At 47.4% G+C, this 18,523-nt stretch overlaps 1 protein-coding gene across 3 annotated transcripts in view; it reads right to left on the reverse strand.

Moving 5' to 3' along the window:
- The window catches only part of MTMR2 (myotubularin related protein 2), a 59,257-nt gene extending 42,684 nt beyond the window's left edge, over window positions 1-16,573 (reverse strand). The window contains exons 1-2 of one of the 3 annotated variants that reach the window (XM_084299729.1): window positions 2,683-2,912; window positions 2,492-2,552 (exon numbers count right to left, since the gene is read on the reverse strand). Coding sequence is in view for 1 of the 3 variants with exons in the window: in XM_084299727.1 (XP_084155853.1) it covers window positions 16,425-16,510 (86 nt within the window). In the remaining 2 variants the exon portion in view is untranslated. Of the gene's footprint in view, window positions 1-2,491; window positions 2,553-2,682; window positions 2,913-3,745; window positions 3,984-16,424 lie in introns of those variants that run through there. The other 2 variants (XM_084299727.1, XM_084299728.1) reach the window with 2 other exon arrangements.
- Between the last annotated feature and the right edge of the window lie 1,950 nt (window positions 16,574-18,523).

Here is an 18,523-nt window from a genome sequence, read left to right on the forward strand (position 1 = left end):
TAATCATTCCTCAAAGCAGCACTAATTCACTGCACAGCATCCCATACGGAGACGGCACTTACTAAAAATCAGCAGATGCTGGAGGTGCTGTGGGCTCTGACACCTCTCCCTCGGCCCCTGCTGCGCCTTCTCCTCCCACAGCTCCAGCCGGGGGAGCCAGAGCTTCAGCAGGAGCCTCCGCCAGCCCAGGCGTGTGTGCACTGAAACGTGTGTTTGAGGTGAGCAACATTTTCAAGACATTCAGCACAGGTGGAAATAACTAAGCGAGGGATGCACCAGCAGCTAACCCAGGTGCCTGGCTTTGTTTGCACCCTCAGAGTGACCACCGCCAAGTCACCGAGCAGTAAGGTGTTAATAAAAACATCTGCATCACGGATTTCACGTCCTTTAGTCACAGAAAATGAAGCTGGGAAGACCTTTCACCGGGAATATCAGTCTCTCCTTCTGCCCCCAAGCTAGGGCAAGCTACACCCAAGCAATCCCCACGTTGTGTCTGGCCTGCTCCTAACTGCTCCCAGGGGAAAGCACTACCAAAATGATTAAAGTTTTTCTGCTTACACAACTTGTCTGCCCCCGTACGATCCCAGCCCTTACCTACTACGCAAGCAGTGATTATCTAATCATAATAAATCAAAGATTTTTTATGAAATTCTTGGTTAATTTTGCTTTGGCAGGCTGAGGGGCAAACTGCTCTGTGCAGGGAAAAAAATAAAAAAAAAGAGAGAGAGAGAGAGAGAGAAAGAAAGAAAAGAGAACCATAATCCACAGCGATCCTGAGCTGTGAGAACGTTTTGTGTTTGTTGATCACGCCTGGCTTCAAGTGGGTTTTAATGAAGGAAAGCATTTGCATTTTAGAAGGGATTTTTCAGAGGCTCCCAGCACCAGCATCCCTCCACCAGCGTCCCCGTGCTCCTGCAGAAGCCACCAGTGGCATCAGGGGCAGCTTTTGGGAAGCAGAGCCTGCGTGCACACGGACAATCCCCTTGCACAGCTCCCTGGAGGTCGTGCAGGGGCTGCTCGTGTCTGTCCTCTTCAGCTACTCACAGGAGGGAGCCAAGAGCCGAACCGCTGCTGCCTCACGACTCCCCACCTCCTGCCACGTTCAGGCTCCGGATCCGCTGCCTGGAGAACTAATTAGCCTGATGGCACACCAGAAGTTGATTAGCTTCAGTGGTTTAGGCAATCCGGAGTTCGTCCCTGCTGCCAATACAAGAAGAAAGATCCCACAGCCCGGGAGGCGTGTAAATAGCCACTGCCTTGGAACATCATTAAGGTTTTAGGGTACAGCATTTGGGCTCCCCAATTACTTTTGGCTCTTCCTACAGGAAAGGAACAGAGTTCAGACGCTCCAGAATGGACTCACGAAGACCAAGGACCTCCAGAAGCACTTCTCTTCCCATGCTGCATGCCCAGGCAGCTCCACAGCACCCGTCCTGATGTCTGTGAGGTGCCAGAAGAGACCCCTGCTGGGTTCAGGAGCACCATCAGGGAAAGCACCTTGCTCCTGTCACTGCTGTTCCCACTTCTCCCCCAGCAGAAGCAGAAAACAGGGTTAGGATGCCATTAACGCTGACATACATCTTTCATCTTAATAATTACTCTTATTTAAATGCATTTTTACAGTCAGATTTTGAGTGATAAATGAGCCCAAATGAGGGCTGGCAGCACACGGGTCTCACACCGTGCCTGCGTGCAGCGTTAGCCCCTGGGCTGTAGGGAACCCGAACACACAATTCATGTGAGAAGTACAATGGAAACCAAGCACAGTGCCTCAACTCTTGATGAAGTGCTCGTTGTTGTTATTAAGGACTACCCCACAACACGCCAGGTGGTTTTCCAATGTAACCCAACCCCAGACAGATGCCCTCTGGTGATTCCTGTTGAGGCAGCTGAAAGGCATTGCTGGCTGCAGCAGCACTGAGGGAACGCCAGCACGCTCAGCCTGAACCGTCAGCAACGACGTACAGAAACTGCAAACAAATGTCTGAGACACGCAAACTTACACTATGAAGGTGCAGGGGAAATATCTGGGGGGGAAGGCGGCGGTAAAGTCTTCAAAAACTGCCATCAAACAGCATCCACCAGAGCCACCCGAGGCAACCTCCACCCCCCGACCCTCGTTCCGATTCAAATAATGTGGTGTAGGCAAAGGCAAAGGACACGGAACATAAACTTGCTGCTGTTTGCTTTGCTAGCTGTTATTTAGGGAGTCTGAGGATGAAATTACTGCTTTCCTAGAGTACATAAGCAACAGTTTTCCAGAGAAGAAAGCAAAGGTGGCAATTTGACCACATGAGGGTCCAGGAGCAACCCCATGAATTCAGGCCCTAGATCTTGAGGAAGAGTTCTTAGGAAGCTTGCCTCTTTCTGTTTGGCAAAAACATTTATTTATATATATATACACACACACATAAATATACACCTTCCTAAAGGTAAGTAACGATCCTATGCAGAAAGGGACTGGGTACCAACTCTCTGAAAAACTACTCACTGTTAATTTCTTCAGACTTTGAAAATAGATGGGAGTTTAACACCCTGAACTCTCGGGAAACCTGCTGAGACAGAAAGGAAAATAAGCTATATCTGGAAAATAAGCCATTTTTATTTACAGCATATGCGTAGGGCTTTAGGACAATTTTATTTATTTATTTTTTTTTTCAACTGCTATCTGAAAAAACTAACCTGGCTCCCTCTGATAAATAACAACCCAACTGCAGCCACAGATGATCAAGTCATCCCTCCAACGCCTTCTTTAGGAATATTCCTTCCTTGCCACTACAAGCAGCTGCTTCCTTGCCTGCAAAGGTGTGCCAATTACTCAGATGCTAATTGGCATCGGCTGCTCACACCACTTCTTCTCTATCAACCTGTGTGTTTTGTTTCAGTAGTCACAGGAATGACACTGAGTTTGAGTTGCAAAGGTCATAAATGAGAAAAGCACCGCAGAGCGCAAATTTCCATTTCCTTTCTTCCTGTTTTTGTGGAAGTTTCTCATTACGCGCATTCCTAAAAATTAATCAAGGTGGAAACAGCAAATTAATGTCGACTGGTGGCAAATACAATTTCATTTGGAAGCTTCGGATGCCAAGGGAACAGGATCCAACAGGCTCAAATTGACAGCACCTGCAGCACCTGGGCACTTTTCTTAAGAGCAGAATTACGCAGAGGTACTGAGCACTCCCCGCTCGCTTCCCACACTCAAGCCAACAGCTCTCCCTCTTCGATACTTTCAAGGCTCCCGTTTCCTTCACAGAAGGGAAGAGAAATACCAAAAAACCTTTTGGGTCCTATCGGAGCAGCAGGAGACAAACCAGCGCTTGTTCCCTGTGAATATCACTTTGTCCTGGCTGGAGCTGCCCGGGGAACCCAGCTGCTGAGAGATCAGGCTCTTGGCTTCCAGCAGCTCCCCGTGGGGCTGAGCAAGGCGAGGAGGACCCCGCAGTCCTTATAGGTACTTGTGTTTGTATGGGAAGACCCCTGCACACGTAGCCCTACACATTCCTCTGCTCAACCTGCCACAGGCTCAGAGGCGGCAGAAAGCCTCACACAGACACGCTCTTGAGGGGAAGAAGAGAAGCGGGTGCCAGGCTCTCCCTGGCATCCAGTTCATACACTAAAATAACGTGCCCTCGCCATTCACCAGAGCTGCTGATGGCAGAGCTGGCAACATAAAAAGAAGAGATTTCAGCGAACAAAGCGCCGTGCATGTGCGTGACGGACCGAAAATAGCCCCCGTGCCACTTGCCTGAACGGAAAGGATTCGCTCCTGTTGCCAAGCAAACGCGGGTCTCAGCCTGACTTCACGTTCCAGGGGAAGAAAATGGCATTTTGTAGAAGTTGGTCCTTTTAGGCAGCATCCCGAGCTGGATATAGAGTACGTCTTCTCCCATGAGCCAGAGGGAACGTCCTATATTTTGACCGTGAGCACGCTTTTCTAGGAATGCAGATGCTGCTCTCAACAGTTACACAATGCACTACAGTGTCACGAGCACCGTTCATGCCCCATTAGTCATTCTTTCTTTTTTTTTTTTTTTTTTTACTTACCAGAAAATCACAAAAGGCCTACAGTGTGCGTGGAGCGCTTGCTGAACAATAGGCCGATTGTCGAAAATATTTGCAGGATTCCAAGAATAGAAAGCCAACACCCAAAGACAAACCAACACGGGGCATGTAATTAATACCAGCAAGCAGCCCCACGCAGCACGCTGTCATGAGTCAAATGACCCAGAAGGTAAAAAAAGAGGAAGAACAGCAGCAGTGAGAGGCCTGAACCAATGTGTCCTGATGAGCACGTGGAAGATGATTAGGAAATGATCTGCATTCACACGAGGAGCAAAAGGGGTGCTGGGTTTCTGACAAGCTCCGGGCTGGTGTGGGATGATACACAGCTATGAGGAAGGAAACAGAAGGCCAAAAAAAATGAATTTTGTCAAGGAGTTCTTAGACTTCTGCTGGAACTGACTTTTCGCCTCCGTTTCACCAGCTTCTCAGAGTCCAAAATTAGTTCCTATCTCCTGAAAGCAGGCTGATAATCCAACGCTTTCGTCTGATTCCAGTTCCTCATGGATGGGTGGGCAAGGCCAGCGACCCACCTCCAGCTGAGATGAGGGGAAAGCCAGGCCAGCTGCTGTGGCTCTGCCCTACCGCTCGTGTCAGAGAGGTCTGACACTTTCCACAGGTGTTTCTGCGCATCTGGGGCTGTGCTTAAAAACTTTGGGGTTTCCAATCTCCAGGGCAGACCTTTGGGAATCCAAATCCTAGCGTTTGCTGGTGTTAAGAGACCATCGGTGTCTCTTAGCTCTACCTGGGCAAGAGGCCATTTCCTGGGCTCATTTCATGCAGAGAAGCAGGAGACGTGGGTGGTGTTCTCATCTCCTCCAGCTGAGCAACCTTGGATTTACCACCGCACCTTGGCTACAGAGGGCTGGCAACATCCAACTTCCTCCTCGGGTACTTTGAATACAGACAAAAGTCATTATGGAAATCATAAATGCTGTTCAAAACCACGTTTGCTGCTCACAGTATTTACCATACAAGCTTCCACCTCCTTCCTTCAAAGTATATGAAGCCAGAGTAAAACATGCAAGAAAAAAAAAAAAAAAAAAGATGGGGGTTTTGATGCAAATTTGACAATCCCATGCTGAATTGCAATAACCCTAAAGTTTGAGGGCAAGGAGAAACAGGAAAACAGAGAGCAACATATGACCTCATATAGCAAAGCATTATAAACAAAAATAAATACTTTGTTTATTTTAAAATCCTTGTTGTTTTTTTGTTCTCTGTTTTGATTTAAAGGAACCTATTCATTTGATCAAGGAAAGAAATCAAAATACTACCTATCCTGGGAGGGACTCATCTTAAGACAGGAAGGAAGTAGGGATAAATAGACAGGTACAACTTCTCTTTTACTGCTTGTATTCTGGTAATTCTTGTTTCTAGCTACCTGCTGAGGCCCAGTTACGTGTGGTTTATCCAAACGCATGGGTACTTCCCCCGGTTCATGTGCTCTTTCAGTTTTTCCTTATTTTTTTTTCTACGTCCCTGTTTAAAAAACACCTGGGTAAGAAAGTACCACGTATTGTTAAATGTTCTCATTTTCTTTCAAACACGCACCACGCAGCCCCCTCGCCCCAATAAACCAAACACCCACAGGAATTAAAAATACCAGCAATTTACTCATCAAAGACAGGAGCTGCTCCATACTGGGAATAATCAAATGAAGGAGGGAAGGATATATAAATACAGCCAGTCTGCAGAGTCACATATCACCCAGCAAAACACCCTGGTATGCTTTCACAGACACCGTGCAGCTGCGTGCTCTGCCACGGTCAGCTCAAAAAAGGATTTGGAACAGCAGTGCTCTGTTGGCAGCACAGTCCCTCCGCAAAGGTGGTCCCCAGAGGAGTTACAAAGCTAAAATACTATCAGGAGTTTGATAATTTGGTGGGTTTCTTTCCAAAAGTTCAAACCAAGGAGGTTTTCATAAACGTTGGGCTCTCCTTAAGCTGATGGAAGATACACGTGCTCAACAACTCTGAGGTCTGAGGTTCTTCAAAGCCCCCAGGTTCACCGCTCACAGCTGGGTCCAGGTTTTCCAGGAACATAATCCCATTTATTACCTAAACACAAAGCCCAGTTTCCAAAGTGCTCAGCAGCCATCGACTCCTCCTGCTGTGGCCCAAGTTTGCCAACGGGCTCCACACACCCACCCCACTGGCCAGCTGTAGGTTGGGTACACGCTGAAAACAAAGGCGCCTTACACTGAAATGAGACATACACAAAGTTTACGAGCTCAGCTGAAGGTTTTCTGTCCATACCAGTTCCCGTGTGTTTGAACGTGAGCTTATCTCCCACCATCTAGCCACAGCCACTTCCTCCGGATACCTCTGCTTGCCTCCAGAAGCAATCAGTGCCTGCAGAGATCAACCTAACCCAGTAAGGAGTAGGAACAACGAGGTCTGGACAGGCTCAGCTCCTCCGGGCACATACCAGCAGTTTCCATGCTCCCACTCAGCCGATGGAAATCCTGTCAGGGGAGCTGAGAACATCATTCTGAGCTGTCAGTGTGGAGAGCCATCCCTGCTCAGCTGAGTTACCTGGGGAGTGTGCTGGTGCTGAGGGTAGGGAGGTGTTAGACACCTGCCCCACACGGAGATGTGGCAGTCTGAGCTGGGTCCTACCCTGCTTTCCACAAGGTGAGTGCCGTGTGGCACAGAGGTTTGTGTTTGGTTTTGTTTTCAGTTGAGCACGGCCTTTTGTGGACACCAGAAAAGGCACAAGAAAAGAAGGAAAAGCAAAAATGAGAGACAGATTAGTACTTCTCCAACTCGAGAGAAGTCTTGTCCAAGAGAATCCGCACACGTTCACGACATCTTTCTCATCCAGGTATTTCCTTCTGTTGAAAAGGGAACAAGCATTTTCCTTAATGGAAAAGCTGACGTGGACACCCTTCACAGCTCCATCTGTTTAAACACAAAGCTTGTCCTAAGTTATTACTTTTACTCCTCTGTCAAGCACGGTTAAAGTTGTTCAAAGGTTACAAAAATCTACTGGTGGCCACAGCAGACAGATGTACACCCGCACACGAAGAAACGTGGCTTAGGAAACCAGGCCACAAATCTCTGCTCTCTTCTCAGTTGCCAAGAGATTTAGCTACCATGTGAAAAAGAGGAATAACAGGAGTTAAGAAATAGCTCCTTCCTTTTTTTGGAGTGGAGACCATCCAAACTCCATACTCTCTTTGTCCCTGACGCAAGATGAGGAGGGGGTGGAGGTGTTTGCATCTGAAGTCGTCGCTGCAGGCTCTCGTACACGCACTGGGGAGAAACCGAGATGAGTCCCCACTGTCTGCAAAAAGAAACACAGAGACTAGCAGAGATGTGCATCAGAGAGGTCTGCAGGCAAATCCCATCCAGGATGCCTGTATTGTTCTTTATGCAAGGTGGAAGCACGAGGTGGAGTCCAGAATTAGAAGTCATTATAAGAAAGTTATTAATTAGTTAGAAGTTATTAGACGAAATAAATAAATAAATAAATAAAAGAGATATCACCCCCATGGTGCTAGAAGCAGCAGTGGCCACCAGGAGCTGCACCCCAGCAGTGTCTGCGAGTGAAGGGCACAAGCCCTGAGCACGTCCACGAACAGCCCCATCCTATTCCTCTCACCCTGGCTTTCAGTGACCATTCTGGTAGCATCCCTAACCTTTGAGCAAAAAGGCTTGAGAAAAACTTTGTCAGAGGTGTAAGGGGTCATTTTCTATGTAGAGATGGGATGACGATTCCTAGACTGAAGGATTCAGCCCAGATTTTCAAGAGAAGCCTACTCTGAAATCCAACCTGGCTAAAATGGAAGCAGAAGATCCCCCATTTTTCATCTGTTTACCAGAGGTGTTCCGCTTACAAATATTATTAATATTACTATGAGGTGCTGATCGTTTTGTCCTCATTAGAGGTATCCAACCACTGGTTAAACCAAGCTCTGCTCTGAGTCAAGTAGAGCTTGGTTTAGCCATCAGTGCCTCCAGCAGTGCCTCTCTGGTAGCACAGGCTGCAGTCACTCCCCACTACCTCCAGCATCTGCTCTCCACAGCAGCAGGACGGCTCCTCCAGTCACACGTGCAACCAGCTCAGTGCAGAGTCGGCTGAAACAGCTGATGGGGCTGGTCCTGCCACCTACCTGCACAAATCAACTACGGGATTTCCTAACAGAACAATAAAAATAAGCAGGAATGCTTTACTCTCAGGAGAGGCAGGAGGTACAAAAGAGGCTGTGGTTCAGGAGTTCAGTGATTCAGGTATCAGTGTCCTTTGGGCCAGGAAAGTTAAAAAAAATAAATAATAAAATAAATCACAAAACCAATTTGCTCACTAAACAACAAGCAATGTAAGATACATCAATAAATGTGGGACCAATTCAGTCCATCAGTTAAATTTTTGTTTAAAAATTTGGTTTAGTTGTGACAGCAATTTCTCTCTTTGGCCAGGTGCCTATACCTAATTTGTCACATTTCTGTTATCTGTGTATGGTGCAACCACAGTTTTGTGCTGACAGCAGTACTAAGCAGTCATTCTATATGGAATGAGATACAACTAACAACCATGTTGTATAGAGAAATGCACTAGCCCAGCACGATAGCAAAGGCTTGGAGAGTGAAGATGCAGGACGTGGCACAGAGGAGCACAAAGGATGCTAAGGGCTTGGCACGGAGACCCCATGGCTATAAACAACTCACCAATGGTCAGCTGAAGAAACACAGACCAGGAGCTGGACAAAACTGGTTTTAGGGGTAACAGAGAACACAGAAAGAATATCTAGTATCTGTAAAAACAATCAGATATAGTAAAAAACAGAGGCAACATGGAATTGCAGACTGATGAAGGACAAAAGGTGTAAAGTTGTATTATCAAATACATTGAAATGGTCCCAGGTGGATCCTGCAGTAAGGAAAGCAGACACCACCACCAAGAATCTCTCACTCCTCACAGCAAAGGATGCTGACAACTCTCTGTAAGAGCCACCACCACCAGAATAAAACCGTCAGCCATAAAAACCAGAGGAGCAAGAAAGGGGTGAGCCTAACTCCAGGAAAACGGGCAGAAACTAACAACTGCACGTATAACAGTTTTAACCAATTATTCTTTTTCTGTAGCAATTCAATCTGGACAAATAATGATTTGGCTTGCAGGATTTCAGTTACCCAAACAACAAATTCTTGTTAGATACAGTTGCGTTGCCTTTTTGCCCATGAACAAGATTTTGAGTGCAACACTTTGTGCTGGCACACACTCTTTATATCACAGTAAATTAATCCAGATAAAACTGTTTATTCTAACCAGGTGTCACCTGTCTTCCCAGAATAAAGAAAAAAAAAAAAAAAACATAAACTTGTGTTCTCTAACTAACAGCAGAAACATTATCACACACCCACACCTCATCCAAATCAAACAGAAACCTTCAGGTGATCTAACATCAGTGACACTGCAGCCACGGCCAGAAGACTGCAGGATGACGAGATCTGTCAAGTGGGAGCAAAATGACTGGAAATATCACTTTGTGGGGTTATGGACGAGAAAACTGCTAACGCTTTCCCTTCATCAAATGCATCAGGGCTCAGAAAACAATGGAAAAGAATTTATGGAGCAGACAGGCGGAAGAGAAGCAAGGAACAGAACTACCTTGAAATCACTGGAAAATTACTGAGTGAGAACATCGTCTGGCAAAAGAAACCACAGATGGTAGGAAAAGGAAAAACAGAGTTTGTTTTTGAAAAGTTCCACTGATTTTCTGTTGTTGTCTTTCACGGAATTTTTCTTCAATTATCTCCCAGTTACTGGGGCCATAAAACAGCCAGATGTTTTTTAGTTAAAAACAAAGACTTAGGGTAATTACTGTGAAAACATCTCTTCTGCAGAGTCTCCCATCGCGGGGTTATCCCGATCACCTCTACAAGCAAAGCACTTCATTACCTTCCCGGCGCCCTCTTCGTTACGCTGGAATGGGCTTCCCGTGGACAAATGACAAGATCACTTTTCTCACGTCCCCTTTTACAGCTACACCTTGTACATGGCACCTTATCAGCGTGACCTCTGGAAGACTTCTGACACATTTCTAATGTATGCTTGCTGGTTTTCTCCCCCCCTTCTGGTAACACAAGCTGTTTGGGGTACGGATCGGGTCTCTTTTTACATCACCTGATACCTCCAGCAGGAAAAAACAGTAACAGCAAGGCAGGGCATCAGGAAAACATTCCTGAAAAAGAAGCTGTGGACTCCTGAGCCGCCCAAGAGGCATTACGACCTTCTCAAACGCAGTTCTTGCCTTTGTACAAGAGCGATAAAAGAATTAGTAAAGAAGGAAAAGTGACCATTAAAGTGTCAGAAATAGGTAACGAAGCAGGTCAAGATCAGTGTTAACCTACGTTATAGCAGGACAATCACATAATGGATAGGGGTTATGTAATTTGGCATCACCAGGTCAGCTGAAGTCTTAACACTCGGGCTCTGCGATGGTGCCTGTGCTGCAAGCAGCCCATGGTTAAAGAGCCATGTGTAAGACTTAAAGCTGTCCAGCAAACAGGCTGTTAGTCCACACAACAGCACCAGCTCTCTTCAGAAAAGGCAGCGCCTGACGGGACCCAAGGGAGCCGTGTTCTGAGCCCAGCTTTGCTCCTCACCAGCTGTCAGCTCTTGCCTCATCTCCCCACAGCAGTTCTTCATCTCATGCCCAGATCCTCTCGCTCTTCGCCCAGTATCTCAGCAAGGAGCCTCAGCGCTCTGCTCCACCAGCTTCGTGGAGTGACCCGCCAGGCGTTAGTAAAAATAGAGGAGTGCTGGCTTCAGCATATTGCAATAGCTGCTCCCTGGCTTTTCAACACAGAAATGGCCTCTGAACAGCAATAGAACATCAATTATGACACAAGAAACAGGTGAACGTCAATTATATTTTGTGATCTCAAATGGAAACATACTTAAAAAAACAAACGTGTGCACTTCTACTGTGCATTTAGAGCCTGGACAAAGGAATTTGCACGTGCCCAACAGGAAAACTAAGGCCGAAGGCTCACATGCCGAGAGAGGCAGGAGCTGAAACACAGGTGCCAAAAACTGCTGCTAGAAACAATTCCCATGTTCTTCAGAGGTAATAGTTTCTCTTCCCAAGTGCAGTGCAAAAAAATAGCCAAACAGACTTCAGATCTGTATTTTCACTATTTTCTGCCCCAAATCTTCATATCCTAAATACAGATTCCCATTTAAGTTTTGGATGCCCCATCCCTGGAGGTGCTCAAGGCCAGGCTGGATGGGGCTTTGGGCAACCTGGGCTGCTGGGAGGTGTCCCTGCCCATGGCGGGGGGTGGAGCTGGGTGGGCTTTAAGGTCCCTTCCAACCCAACCCATTCTGTTAATCCATGATTTTACATATCATGAAGTCAAACTGTTCTTTGTCTTCACAATATACAGTACTTGAAGAACCTCTCTCAGAACAGACCTTAGTTGCAAGTAAGTGTTATAAATTATCACTCTCTTATTAAAATTAACGATAATGAGCCTGCCTGGAGCTGCTAATTGGTTCTAGGCACAGTGTTAAGTTTCTCAGATACAGAAAATCAGTTCATTATCAACACTCAGCCAGCAATGTGCTTGTCTTCAGCAGCAATAACTCTTGAGAAATCCTGCTTTGGACATACAAGAAATCAAATGCAAGAAATACTCTCAAACTCCAGGAAGAAAAAGACAGCTACTCACATTTCACCAAACACCAGAACTGGCAAAAATCTTCCTTTTCAGACTCTAACTTCAATGACTCATCACAAAACAACTCAATCAGCAAATCTCACACATCTGGTAGCAATGTGGTGCTAGCGAGCCCTCCTCAGCCAACGGCTCACAGCCCCAGCTCCTTCCAGCATCGCTCTCTTCTGCGGGGAAAGAATTCCTGCAACACAGCCTTAAATCAGAGCAGGTATTGACAGGACCTTATTGGAGATGAACGGGGGAGTTCATACCTCATGGAGCTATTGCTTCAGCAGGCCTGGCTGCACTGATTTACACAGAGCTTATGCTTTCAGCGTTATCCCTGCAAACATAAGGACAAGGAGCGTGATTATTTTCACATGCTGCAGCAGAAAGCGCACAGGATCCTCTGTAGCTGCAGACCTCAGCGGATGATAATCACCAGCAGAGAGGTGGCAACAAGCAACCAGAAAGTGGTAACATCAAACACCGCTACCCTCGTGCTGGCAGGAAACATCTGCCCACTGCCTTATCTCATTTCATACCGAGGTTGAGGTATCACTGACATCTCCTGCAGCAGTTTCCTTCCAGTACAATCACCTCCACATGTTTGCACAGGCAGTACAAATTTACCTCCAGCGGGCCTAAGAGAAAGACTCTCAGCTGTTTCCTTTGACCGCTGTTCAGGCTGGGCTGCAATATGCTTTTCAAGGAACATTTTACAGGAACATGAGATATGTTCATTCAGAGACCAAGGCACAGAATCACATGCTGCACAAACAAAACACCCAATCCCTGTTAATGAAAAGTAAATGAGATATCTGAAGTTTGATCTCACCTTTTCCTTAAAGTCGCGTGCTTTGTTAAAGTCATACACGGCTATATCTGGCTTTTCCTTCCCAAAAGGCAAGGTCACGGCGGAATTTTGCTGGCTGTTACTTTGAATTCCAGAGGTCAGAGGGCCCACGTGCAGCTTCAGATTAAAAAGCAAAACCACAACTCCACCTAAAAACTCATTTTGAGGGAGGTCTTTCCAAAGAAGTCTGCTTACCTACCGCAGGTGAAAGGTATTTCTCACTCACCCAGCATCCCCAGGCCATTTTAAAGATAAATAAGGAGTCCAAAGCACTGAGTAAAGCTTGCTCTTCTGCACGTAGCCATGCTGCAGTTCAAAGACAACATTAGGATCAGTGTTTTACCCTGTTCCTTTCTGTCCTGTGGGTTGTTCCTGGCCTGGATTGGCACCCAAGCACTCCTTGCAAGCTGCTAGTTCCCTACCAGTGCAGCTCTCTAGGAGCAGCTGGCTCATGCTCACCTGCCTTCCACAAGAACAGGATCCAGGGAGAAAGCCCATCCTAAATATTGTCCTTTGGAAACCACGGGGAGCTGCAGAACCCAGTGCCTTGCCACCCAAAGCTAGCACGAGGTGAGATAGCTCAGGCTTGAGAAGCAGAATAGCTCTATCAGCACAATTAAGAGGGCAGTTGGGTTAATTACCTGTGACCTGCTCATCTGGAACCAACTCAGTATTTCCACACGGAGCTTGGGGTTTTCTACAATGCACAAACAGCTCTACTGTGGGCCTCACACACTTTTTCAAATATTTATAGTTGGGACGGAAAGTAGATAACATTTATTTGGTTATTCTCATATCTTACTCAAGGAGCACTGGTACTGCAGGTTACTTGGGTCTATTAAAACATCAAAGCAACTTTTGCTGTCAAATACCTTTATTATAATACTCCATTTTCACTATTGAAAGACAAATGAACATAATAATATATGTTTTTTCTAAGGCATTTATTTATGTGAGCAACTTTACGTGTGAGTAAACTCTATCAGACGTGCCTTGCTGAGGTGTTAGGTCGTAAATATCTCCAGAAATATGAAACTCACTTAGCTTCTGAGCTGGAACTGAAAGAATCACAAGTATGTATTGCTGGGTATATTTGATACTAGCACCTTTCTGAGTATTAGGAATCTTGCATAAAACAGGTCACTAAAACAAAACTCTCACTCTTTGCATTGCTAGTTAACTGTGAACCTAGGATGAGTGCCTTTCTGCTCAGTTGTTGTTGCCGTTCCTTTTAAATAAAAGAGATTACACAGCCTGATGACAGCACCCTCATAATTCATTGTGCTCCCCACATCAACCCCAAAATGAACTTAAAAAACAAACAAACAAATAAATAAACACAGTAAGAAAAAGATGAAAATAAGTGTGTCCGTACAAATATGTTTCGACGCATTAGCTTCAGAGAGATTGTTTTGGTGCATAAAATCAGATTGCACTGCAGATTTAATGAAAAAATAACTAAAAAAAAAATAAAAATAAAAAGAGCAAGGGATCATAGTCCAGTTCATATGAAAACTGATCATTTGTGTACAAGTATCACCAGATTTGTAGGGGGAGCTGGTCCCCAATATTCTGAAGGTCCCCAGGCGTCTGTCATTACAAGAACTTCATTTTACGTCCATGTAGTTTTGCTCTAATCTTCACCATTCCAACTAACCACTTCACAGAATACTCAAGACGAGCTCTTTTCAATCAGTAACAGCAAAGGAAAAAGATGTATTTCTGATACCCAGCTAGAGAAAAAGAAATGTTGTTTGGAACATATTGGCTAGCTTTCTCCTACAAGTTAGACATTGGAGCAGAGACTTGAAATTCTGGAAGTTTTAGGATAAGCTTTTTAATACCCCAAGAAATCCATTCAAGTGGATGCCCTTTCAAGACTTGGAGGAGTGTCTTGTGCATGGTCAGTAGAGACAGATTTACCATCCCAATTTCCCAGCGATTCCCTCAGTACAGGGCATGCTGCTGACAGAGGCTCTTCCAAGAAAAGCTTTCCTTCCATGGCCTCGGGCCCCAGTGTCTCTTATGGTGACTGACCTTCAGATGGGTCCACACTGCCCAAACTGATGCAGAGGGAAAAAAAAATGTATACTGGGGATGTGAGGAAAAGGTGAAAAGAGACCTCTAGGCGTCTGGCAGGGCACAGCTAAACTGCACAAATAAACTGTTAGAGAGAACAGAATAATCTGATGAAGGAGGGCAAAATGAGGATGAGGAGTCATGAAGGACTCAAGAAGGAAGAATCCCAGGAGAAAACTGGGTTGTGCCTTCCTGGGGGGCAATAAAGCTGAGCATGGGCGTGTGGGGCAACCTGGTAGAGAGGCCAACCCCACCATGGCCTGTAGGAACAGGGGCAGAGCCAGGAGATCCAGGGATAGGATCATCCCTTTTACTCAGCACTCACTGTAGTGTTTCTGGGCATCCTGCTTTTAACCCCCCAGTACAGAAAAGACACCGATGAACCAGAGGGAGCTCAGGAGAGGCCTCTGAGATGTGAGGGCTGGAGTGCATGCCCTTTGAGGAGAAGCTGGGTGAGCTGGGCTTGTCCAGCCTGGAGCAGAGTGGACTTTGGGTGGATCCATGAGCACCCCTAGAGCCTCCACAGAAGGTATTGAGGAGATGCACTGCCCAGAGAGGTTGTGTGGTCTCTGTCCTTGCAGGTTTCCAATACCAGGCTGGAAAAAAACCCTGAGCAGCCTGACCTGCCCCCAGTGCTGTCCCTACTGGGACAGAGGGCTGAGGCACTCTGAGGTCCCATCCCTCCCCTGCCCCGTGCTCCTACACCCTACAGCAAGACGTGCTTTTGAGTCACAGCATGGCTAGGGTTGGAAGGGACCTCTGGAGATCACCCAGTCCAACCCCTGCCGAGCAGGATCACCTAGAGCACGTTGTGCAGGATGGCATCCAGGGGGGTTTGGGATATCTCCAGAGATGGAGACCCCACAGCCTCTCTGGGCACCCTGTGCCAGTGCTCTGTCACCTCACAGTACAGAAGTGCCCCCTCGTATTGAGCTGGAACCTCCTGGGCTTCAGTTTGTGCCTGTTGCCTCTCGTTCTGTCACTGGGCACAGCTGAAAAGAGACCAGCCCCATGCTCTTGACAACCTCCCCTCAGATATTTATCCACATTGATGAGGTCTCCCCTCAACTTCTACAATGAATTTCACCTAAACGTAATTATCAAGCGTTTCCACGAGTCGTGAACTTCAGGCCAACGCAATTCTTGTGCGTTCCATCCCAAATTCAGGTAATACCAACAGAGAAAACTGATTTTTATGGGTATAAATACAGTACGTGGATGCTGTATTCGGTGGCTGCTGTGCATACTTCTCATTTCCTCCCCGATAACCTGTGCGAGGCACAGGACGCCTCTTTCCCAGTTTGTGTGACTGAAGGACCTCGGAAATCACCCACAGAGAATTAAAAGGCCATTAAGACTGCAAATTAGAGCTGGGAGGGAACACGTCCCTGCGGATTTGCTGCTGAAGGCTCAGACCAAGGCCCAGCCTGGCACGCAGCGAGCACCCTTTGGGGTGCAGCACCAGGGCTGCTCCTGGCACCCCTCCCAGCAGACCCCCACCTTTACCGCTCCCTCCCCAAACCCACCGAAGAAACGTGACTTTAATTAGCATGATCACACACTGACGGCGGGGGCACCTCTACCAAAACCTTCACAATTCATTCCTAAATCGGTCGCATAGCGGCTGCCCCAGCGCCGCGCCCTGCATCCCTCCGAGCACCCTCTCCCCCCCATATCCCAAATCCCAAATCCCAAATCCCACACCCCGCTACGACCCCGGGCGGGTATGGAGGGCAATGGGGGACGACCCTGCTCGTTACCTGGAGAGGGAATCGCCGCTGGGCGGCCTCCCCACGGCCGCCGGCCGCCCGGCGCCGAGGCTCTCGCAGCTGGAGCTCTCCTCCATGCCGGGCGGCGGGGCGGCCCTCAGCCCCGGGCGCAGGGAGCGGCCATGGCGGCCCGGCGTGCTGCGCGGGGAAGGGCGGGCTGAGGCGGGGCGGCTCTGCCTCGGCTCGGCCCCCGGCTGCCGCAGGCTGCCCTCAGCCCTTGGGGGATCGGCTGGTGGCTGGGGGTGAAGGGGGAGGCTGGGGTGGTGTGGGGTGGCGGGGCAGTGAGGGAAGAGGGGTGGGGATGGGGGAGAGGGTGGGGGGCGGAATGGGCGAGGAGCCGCCCTTGGTTGCCTGGCTAAATCCAGTCACTGTGACCCCTTCCTCTCCCCTGTGCGTTCACCCTCTGCATCTGGACACCAAAGTCATTCCTAGAGGCTTGTAGCCTCTGTTAGTGGCATTATTTCTGTTACGCTAGCCTGCAGGAGGCACAGACACCCCCCCCCCCACACACACACACACACTTACGCCAAGCTCCGTTCACGTACTGAAAAAGAATTGTGCTCCCAAAATCCTTAATCACCCTTATACAATGCTTAATCACTCAAGGATCCCATCTGAAGATGATGGCCTCCACCAGGCCCAAATTACTCAGCTTCACAGGGTGCCGGCGTGGATCCGCTGTGCACACGTGGAGGAAGAAGTTACCGGGCTGACAGCCTGAGTACAGATATCACGGGTTGTGTCCATTTCTTTACCGTCAAAGATTACTATCGAAACGCAGGTAGTTCTGCAGGAAGGGCAATGTTCAGTTCCTTGAAGCAATCTGGCGAGCGAGAGAAGAGCTCTTTGCGTTATTTACAGACTGGGGAACTGCAGCTGACGCTCCCCTCACGCACGGCGTGGGTGCTGAACACACAGCTGTTTTGACAAAAATCCTACAAGGCAGACAAGAAACCAAAACACTGGGGACCTGTTAGTAGGCAGGTGGGTTTCCACTAAACCCCGCTCATCCATGCTGCCTGTTGGTAAAGCAAACACCCAATGCCATGAACATCACCCCAAATGGCCGTCCACTTGAAACACAAACAGCCTGAGCGCTCTGTGGCTGTCAATCGTTACTCAAACATCCCTTTGCTCTCCAAAGAGCGAGCTGGATGATATATCTCTGCCTATTTCCCGTTCTGTTCCTGTTGCTGGGGTATAACTCCGGAGCACTTTGAGTCACTTGCACGCCGGTGAAGACGAGCAGGATGTTGGAGCAGCCCTGCCTGAGACAGCGCTATGCTGCTGTGAAATTTCCTCCCTCGCTTTTCCTGCAGCGTCTTTCGGCTGCTGTTGAGCAAGCTTGATGTGGGATGGTTTTCAAGCTGGTTTAAACTTGAAAGCATGGCTTTGTTGAAGCAATTTTTCACTGTATTTTTTTTTTTTATTTCGAGTTCTAAAAAAAGTTTATAAATTGGCAAATGAGTTTGTCTAGCCTTTCTTTTTAGCATAAAAAACTGAGCTCGTGTAAACTTTTCTAAAATGCAAACTGTTTTCTGCGTAGAAGTGAGATTTCTGGTTTTAAAATCAATTAAAATTAATTATGAGTGTTTTATCGCAGGGTTAAAATCAAAACAAAATGCTTTGACATTATCAAAATGATTAATGGACCTGTCCTGATTTTGTGCTTGCTGTAAAAATTTTTCAAACGTTGATTTTTTTCCCCCTAGTTTGAGGCAGGAAACCTTTTAGAAGTGTCATTTGTTAATGTAAAACTGTTTTCCCCCATTCCTTTTTGCTTCAGCTTTCCGTCCCCACCTGCGTCTGGGCAAGCACTGTCTGCCAGAGCTGCGTTTTGTCGGAGAGGAGCTGGCAGGGGGTGCTGTAGCAGCAGTGGATGTGCATCTGTGGGAAGCAGTCACACAGCTCCTGGAAACCTTCTCCCACTGCTGCAGTCTCTTCCCAGTCTCTTTCAGGACTGAGCTCCTGAAGGTGGTAACCCTTAGGAGAGGCTGCTGCTGTAGAAGTAGTGTGGAGCTGTGCAGGGCTCCCTTTCAAGGCTTATCAGACTGATAGCCTCCTGCTGAGGTGCTATTACCCCTACTCCC

The sequence above is a fragment of the Netta rufina genome (genome assembly GCF_964035555.1).
Source record: "Netta rufina genome assembly, chromosome: 1".
NCBI classification, from domain to species: domain Eukaryota; kingdom Metazoa; phylum Chordata; class Aves; order Anseriformes; family Anatidae; genus Netta; species Netta rufina.